Source organism: Chiloscyllium plagiosum, chromosome 36, assembly GCF_004010195.1.
Source record: "Chiloscyllium plagiosum isolate BGI_BamShark_2017 chromosome 36, ASM401019v2, whole genome shotgun sequence".
Taxonomy (NCBI): Eukaryota; Metazoa; Chordata; class Chondrichthyes; order Orectolobiformes; family Hemiscylliidae; genus Chiloscyllium; species Chiloscyllium plagiosum.
The window spans coordinates 35,468,872-35,477,078 of NC_057745.1; the positions used below are offsets into that span (position 1 = coordinate 35,468,872).

General features: G+C 40.4%; 1 protein-coding gene across 3 annotated transcripts in view; it reads left to right on the forward strand.

Annotated features, from left to right (window-relative positions):
* aldh1a3 (aldehyde dehydrogenase 1 family, member A3) overlaps positions 1–8,207 on the forward strand; it is a 171,456-nt gene that overhangs the window by 125,163 nt on the left and 38,086 nt on the right. For all 3 annotated transcript variants that reach the window (XM_043677666.1, XM_043677665.1, XM_043677667.1), the window contains one exon: positions 5,224–5,337. In XM_043677666.1, the coding sequence (XP_043533601.1) occupies positions 5,224–5,337 (114 nt within the window). The remainder of the gene's footprint in view (positions 1–5,223; positions 5,338–8,207) is intronic.

Below are 8,207 nucleotides of genomic sequence, written 5' to 3' on the forward strand. Positions count from 1 at the left end.
AATTGTCCCCCAAAACACAGAAAATGTCTTTGAGCTAAGGCATCAAGTTTCAAGATGTACAACGTGTGATTTTGGCATCAGTTTGGGGTCTTCAGTGTATTCGGGGGCTTCACATTCAAACTAAATATCAGAAATTTAAGTCATTACAGTAAAGGATTATGTTTCTAAGGTGTGTTGTCCTAATGGAAGATTCTACAGTCAACTTATATTGAACCAGTTTTCAATTCATGATCAACAATTCTGAATTATATGTTGTGTTGTTGTGGTTCTGTTCGCCGAGCTGGAAACTTTTGTTGCAAACGTTTCGTCCCCTGGCTAGGCGACATTATCAGTGCTTGGGAGCCTCCTGCGAAGCGCTTCTTTGATGTTTCCTCCGGTGTTTATAGTGGTCTGTCCCTGCCGCTTCCGGTTGTCAGTTTCAGCTGTCCGCTGTAGTGGTTGGTATATTGGGTCCAGGTCGATGTGTTTGTTGATGGAGTTTGTGGATGAATGCCATGCCTCTAGGAATTCCCTGGCTGTTCTCTGTCTGGCTTGCCCTATGATAGTAGTGTTGCCCCAGTCGAATTCATGTTGCTTGTTGTCTGCGTGTGTGGCTACTAAGGATAGCTGGTCGTGTCGTTTCATGGCTAGTTGATGTTCATGTATGCAGATAGTTAGCTGTCTTCCTATTTGTTCTGTATAGTGTTTTGTGCAGTCCTTGCATAGTATTTTGTACACTACATTAGTAGTGTATAGTACAAACACTATATAGGACAAACAGGAAGACAACTAACAATCCGCATACATGAACATCAACTAGCCACGAAACGACACGACCAGCTATCCTTAGTAGCCACACACGCAGACAACAAGCAACATGAATTCGACTGGGACAACACTACTATCATAGGGCAAACCAGACAGAGAACAGCCAGGGAATTCCTAGAAGCATGGCACTCATCCACAAATTCTTCTCTCGTGAATCGGATTCCTGTGAGTGTGGCGTTGATGATCCGGTGTGTTTTTTCTATTTCCGTGTTTTTAATGGTTACAAACGTGTCATCGACATATCTGACCGAGTTTGGGTTGAATTTGTGGTAGGACTGTTTGTTCTAACCTTTGCATTACTGCTTCTGCTATGAGTCCAGAGATTGGTGATCCCATGGGTGTTCCGTTGATTTGTTCGTATATCTGGTTGTTGAATGTGAAGTGTGGTGTGAGGCACAAGTCCAGTAGTTTAAGTATGCCGTCTTTGTTGATAGGTTCAGCGTCCTGTTTTCTGTTCTGTATGTCCAGTAGGTTGGCTATTGTTTCTCTGGCTAAGGTTTTGTCAATCAAAGTGAACAGTGCCATCACGTCAAATGATATCATGGTTTCTTCTTTGTCTATGTGTATGTTTCTGATGATGTCCAAGAATTCCTGTGTTGATTGTATAGAGTGTTTGGATCCGCTGACCAGGTGTTTCAGTTTCTGTTGTAGTTCTTTGGCCAGTTTGTATGATGGTGTCCCTGGTAGTGATACTATGGATCTGAGTGGGATGTCTGTTTGTGCACTTTAGGTAATGCATAGAATTTGGGGGTGTTGTTGCTTTCCGGTTTCATTCTTTGTAGGTCAGCTCTGGTTATCTGTCCGTTTTTTTGTATATGTTGTGTCCTTAATGACAGAGGGAAGGATACCATCAGGCACATGAATCAAAATGTTATGATCCATCTTCAAACCAATGACATAAATTGAAATAGATATTAAATCCTCAAGAGGACTTCAGCACCAGATTGAAAGTATAAAGTTTCGAGGATTGGCAACCTGGGATTGTTTGACGGGCCACACAGTAGAGGAGATGTGGAAGTAGGTGAGCGTGAGAGCAAAGTCAATGTGTACAGGATGTTGTAGGAATGAATGTTGACAATCATGGTGAATTATGTTGACTACTGAAACATGAAGGAGGTTATACTGAAGGGAAATGAGATTCTTGAATTGAGAGTAAATAGTGGAGAGCAGGAAAAGATTAAACAAATGAATCCAGGCATGGGGCAAATTTAAGATTTCAGACCAGCAAATGGAAGAGGGATTAGCAAACCTGTTGGAATAAAAAACAGAATGCATTGAATTTCCAAAATAGAAAGGGCTTCCACTCCCTCACTGACACACCACAAAGGATCCTGTATGTCAGTGCCAAATTCTCAGGGCGTTGTCATGATGCTTCTTGTCAGGAGACTCTGTGGCTTTCCTGCTCTATTCAAGGAAATCAGTGAAGATGTATGCCTTATTTCAATGGGCTCATGACCTCAATAATAACAAGATGCCATCAATTAGAGAAATACTGAGGAAACAGTTTGGTGGTTTGATAAATAACGCAGAGGGGAACTAATGTGTTCTCTCACACCATTTACTAGTATCGGAGTTGTAAAGAGCTGCAGGAAATTAGAGTTTGTGAGGTGTTTCCAAACATTTACTCTGGCCAGGCTAGGCAAGATGGATTCATTTAAGAAGGCAAGGTGAATAGTAGAAAGGGATATGGAAACAGGAGGCCATTTAGTTCCTTCTTCAATTAGATGATTGCTGATCTGTACCTTAACACTGTTTACCAGCCTTGGGTTTCAACAGATAATATCCTTACTTAATAAGAATGGATTAATGTTAGTGTTGAAAGTACCAATTGACTGGCACATTGCACATTCTCGGTGGGTGGAGGTGAGTTCCTGAGTATCCCTGATTTTGCCATCACGGCCACCACCCAGCGTGCTCTCACTCCCATGAACCCATGCTGCCACCATTTTGTAATGGACACACAGTCAAGGTGATGACTGTCCAGTGGCTAGTTGCATCTGATAATGAATTATAATGACCATTTTGCGTTGTCCTCTTACTCAGTAACTTTGCTGCAGTGATTCTCAATTTCTACAGGGTTTATATTCACAGTAATATGTGCAGCATTTTCTGTTTCTGTCTCTGAAGTAAATTATTTTTAAAAAATCTTTCAGCTTTAACTTTGATACTTAGTGCCTTTGTTTCCTGTTCACTCAATGGAAAAATACATAAGAGCTCATGTTGTGTTGTTCTCTGGTAGATAAAAATGCATATACACATCAAAAGATCTCAGTTAGAGCACATGAGGGGTTTTAAATAGCCCATTATAGAAAGAACTTTAAATCCAGGGAGAATATCTGATGTAAATTCACCAGGATGAGGTGGGGCTGGGAAACAGTAACATGAGGAGAGACTTGAGATACTGGGATTGTTTCTTTTAAGGCTGAGGAAGATGTGATGAGGGTGTAGGGGGCATTTTTAAAACTATCACACAGAAAGCAAGAACAATGTTTATACAGTTTTACAGTTTTGAAGCATTTAGTGATTGATCACAATAAGTCATGCAGGCAGAAATCATTGCATTTTTATGAAAAATTGAGCAAATATTCAAATAAGTGAAAGTCACGAAGTTAGCAAAGGGGAATGGGATTGCTGTTGCAAAGGGTTAGCACAAACACAGTAGGCTGGACAGCCTCCTTTTATGCTATAAATTTTAATAGTTCCACCAGTTGATGTTCTTACCTTTTTTTCTAATTAACCTGTTCAGAGGTGTTTTTGCACACTGCTGGAACAGATAGGACTTGAAGCAGGGCCTCATGGTCCAGAGGTTGGGACACTACATGAGTGCCCTCAGTTGTCGTTTTTATAATGCTCATAATTATCACCAATTTTATCAGCTAATGCTGATGGTACGATGGTAATCCCTGCAGTGGTTGTAGTTTGTCCTTCTGATGTTGGCCATTGGTACGAAGCATTTATTGTTAATCTCCAATTACCTGGAGACAATGCTTAAACTGGTTTCTTGAATCACTGTTATCCATTTATTTATGGAACTCCAACAATGCTATTAGATTAGGAGTTACAAGATTTGGACCTAATTATGGTAAAGAAACAGGAAAACATCTCCAGTTCAATATGGCATGATTTGGAGCAAACCCTGGAGAGAGTGGACTTTCTATGACATTACCATTGATTGATTGATTAATTGTTGCCACATGTACTGAGGTACAGTGAAATATGTTGTTTTGCATGCTAAACAGGCGGATTGTACCATACAAAGTGCGTCAGGGTAGCAGAACACCGTGTAGAATACAGAAGGTACAGAGAGAGAGTTCAGAATTAACATTTGAGAAGTCCATTCACAAGTCTGATAACAGTGGGGAAGAAGTGTTCTTGAATCTATTCATACATATATTCAACCTTTTATATCTTCTGCCCGGTGGAAGAGGGTGAAAGAGAGTATAATTGGGGTGGGAGAGGTCCTTGATTACGTTGGTTGCTTTCCCAAGGGAACGGGTAGTACAGATGGAGTTAAAAGATGGAAGAGTATTTCAAGTCTCTCCTTATGTTACTGTTTCCCAGCCCTACATCATCCTGGTGAATCTACGTCGTATATTCTCCGTGGATTTAATGTCTTTTCTATAATGGGCTTTTAAAAACCCCTCATGTGCTCTTATTGAGATCTTTTGACTGAGGCTGATAGTTTTAAAAATGCCCCCTACACCCTCCACCACATCTTCCTCAGCCTGAGATCTGGTTTGTGTGATGGACTGGGCAGTGTTCACGACTCCGTAGTTTCTTGCTGTCTTGGGAAGAACAGTTGCTATACCAGGCTGTGATGCATCCGGATGGGATGCTTTCTATGGTGCATCTATAAAAATTAGTAACACTCCTTGTGGACATGCCATTGAGCAAGATATGAACATTGGGAAGAAATGGAAGTAATTCTATATACATTCTACATATTGCTGCCATAATGCCCAGCTGTGGGGTCCAGCTATAGTGCCCTTGCTGTCTCTGATGCCCACGAGGTTCCAAGAAGCCCCTGGTGTCTGTGGATAATGAGTTTAACAGAAATTAGGACATCAGACAAATAGCTCTGTCCTGAATGATGACAGACCTCTCCAGTGTTTTTATAGCTGCTCAATTCCTGCCAAGTGCAGGTAGTTCGATAAAATTCCCAAATGCATGTTCTGCTCTGATACAGACATTTACTTAGTATTATTGGTGAATACCCTAACACCATTCTAATGGTGGAGAAGCTTCCTCCTGGAATGTGGGTTGGAAAATCATATCCAGCTGGAACGCTAACTTCAGATGGGAATGCTCTGTGAAAGAAATTTGCTCACTTGTAATTGTGCGCGGCACAAACTTGAGACTGAAGACAGCTGAACATTTCGAGTTGCTAACATGTAAATAATATTTTGTGAATTATAGGTCCCTTTCCCCCCAGGTGTGGTGAATATTGTCCCAGGATATGGACCCACTGCTGGGGCAGCAATTGCGTGTCACAAGGACATTGATAAAGTTGCATTCACTGGTTCAACTGAGGTAGGAAACTATTGCTTTAAAATCCTGAGAATGATTTGAGACGTACAAAAAGAATACTTTTTTCTGGAAAGAAATGCTATAAATCAAAAGAGGTGCAAGTTCTCACATTTCCAGATAGCATAAGAAGAGAGGCACACACGACAAGTGCTTACCTCACTCAGAGAGTGGCACCATCAGATATGATTTAACTGTGGGGCATTCTGTTACCAGGAAGACAAGCAACCAGGCCTGGAATTTCCAAACAATTTCACAGTTTCTTTCAGTTCAGTCAAATCAGAAAACCAACAGATATTATCGAGGAATTTCAAATGCAAATTACATTCAACACGAATCGAGTTTCTGTGATCTTTTCTGCTATTTGATAAACATGGCCCTGATTACAAACCTCTTCCAAAATGTAATGACCAGACTGAGACTAGCAACGCTGCTTTTAAAAGTTTTTAAATATTAAAACATATTTAATTTGCTTAGAAACTGCTGTGCAAGCACTAATGAAATTAGTAAATTGTAATGCAGAGCATTTTAAAATTAAATAACTTTTTAAAATGTTATTCAACACTGCAGGTTGATTCAAGATTTATGTACAGCAATGTCCTAATTAGTTTGAGCAGAAACTTGAGGAAAAAAATGAACTTTTAGAGTAATTTTGAGTGAAGTTGTACCTGGATTGTTGATTGAGCCCAATGTGGAAAATCTTTGTCTCAGATTTTAGGCTGAGATCCAGTCCTTAATGGTGTGTTGTCCTGTAGCCAAGGTTGGCTCTAAAACAAACACGTTGACATAACACATCAGGCATGAAAACTCTTGCAGAGAAAAAGAAACCAGCCAAAAATCATGGCTCATTCAGGAACCAATGATCTCAGCAACAAAAGCATGAAGGAACTTCAGTGACCCCAATGGGGGCAATCTCTAAAATACTAAATGATCTTAGCAAAACCCAACATAGGGATTTAGGAGAGGACCATTGGCTCTCTCAAGGGCAACTGGCCTTACCAATAACACTCATAACCAGTAAATAAAAAGAAAAACTTAAACCTGTTCTATCATTTAGTTAGATCCTAGCTAAATTAGAACTTTAAATCAGTTAATTGCTTTTGTTCCACATTTCTTGTTATTCTTAACCCTGAAAACCTAAGGATCACTGCCTTGAAAATTTAAAAGTTAAAAATCACACAACACCAGGTTATAATCCAACAGGTTTAATTGGAAGCACACGAGCTTTCGGAGCACCGCTCCTTCATCAGGTGATAGTGGAGGACACAATTCTAAGGCACAGAATTTATAGCAAAAATTTACAGTGTGATGTAACTGAAATTATACATTGAAAAATACCTTGATTGTCTGTTGAGTCTTTCATCTGTTTGAATACCACGATAGTTTCACTTCTTTCATGTGTAAATCACAAAACCTTTTTTTAAAAGTTGCATTCTCAGGTTAGCTGTAACAATGGGCGTTAGCTAGACAATATGTTCAAGGTGTCAGTCCCCTGCGTTCTCTGTCTACGTCATGATGTTTAGATTCATCCAAGCCATTGATATAATTACTAAATAGCCTGGCTCTAATTTTAAACTAAATTAATTTGAGATTTCTCCACAGGAGAATAGTTTCTCCAAACGGTACCTACAATCTGGATTTTCATTTTCAACCCCTTTATTAGATCTCCACTCAATTTCTACCCAAGAATATACAAGCAAAGTTCATACAAAGCTTCCCTGATAATTTGATTTCTTGAACCCTGATATAGACCTGGAGAATCTACATTACACTCATTCCCAATGACCACAGATCTTCCCTGTGTGCAATTACTTTATGCATATCCACATGCTTTTGATGGTTTCTGTTTATAGAGTCATAGAGATGTACAACACAGAAACAGACCCTTTGGTCCAACTTCTCCATGCTGACCAGATATCCCAACCCAATCTAGTACTACCTGCCAACACCCAGCACATATCCCTCCAAACCCTTCCTGTTCACATACCCATCCACCTGCCTTTTTAATGTTGCAATTGTACCACCATATCCTCTGGCGGCTCATTCCATACATGTATCACCCTCTGTGTGAAAAGGTTGCCCTTTAAGTCTCTTTTATATCTTTCCCCTCTCACCCTAAACCTATGGCTTGTAGTTCTGGACTCCCCCAACCCCAGGGAATGGACCTTACATATTTATCCTGTCCATGCCCCTCATGATTTTATAAACCACTATGAGGTTACCCCTCAGCCTCCGAAGCTCCAGGGAAAACAGCCCTAGCATACTCAACCTCTCCCTATAGCGCAAATCCTCCAACCCTGGTAACGTCTTTATAAATCTTTTCTGAATCCTTTCAAGTTTCACAACATCTTTCCAATAGGAAGGAGACCAGAATTGCACGCAATATTCCAACAGTGGCCTAACTAATGTCCTGTACAGCCACAACATGACCTCCCAACTCCTGTACTCAATACTCTCACCAATAAGGCAAAACATACCAAACACCTTCTTCACTATCTAATCTACCTGCGACTCCACTTTCAAGGAGGTCTTTGTTCAGCAACACTCCCTAGGACCTTACCATTAAGTGTATAAGTCCTGCTAAGATTTGCTCTCTCAAAATGCAGCACCTCATATTTATCTAAATTAAATTCCATCTGCCCCTTCTCAGTCCATTGGCCCATCTGATCAAGCTCCCATTGTGATCTGAGGTAACCTTCTTCACTGTCCACTACATCTCCAATTTTAGTGTCATCTGCAAACTTACTAACTAATACCCCTTAGGTCTCATCCAAATCATTTATATAAATGACGAAAAGTATTGGACCCAGCACCGATCCTTGTGGCATTCCACTGGTCACAGGCCTCCAGTCTGAAAAACAACCCTCCACCACCAC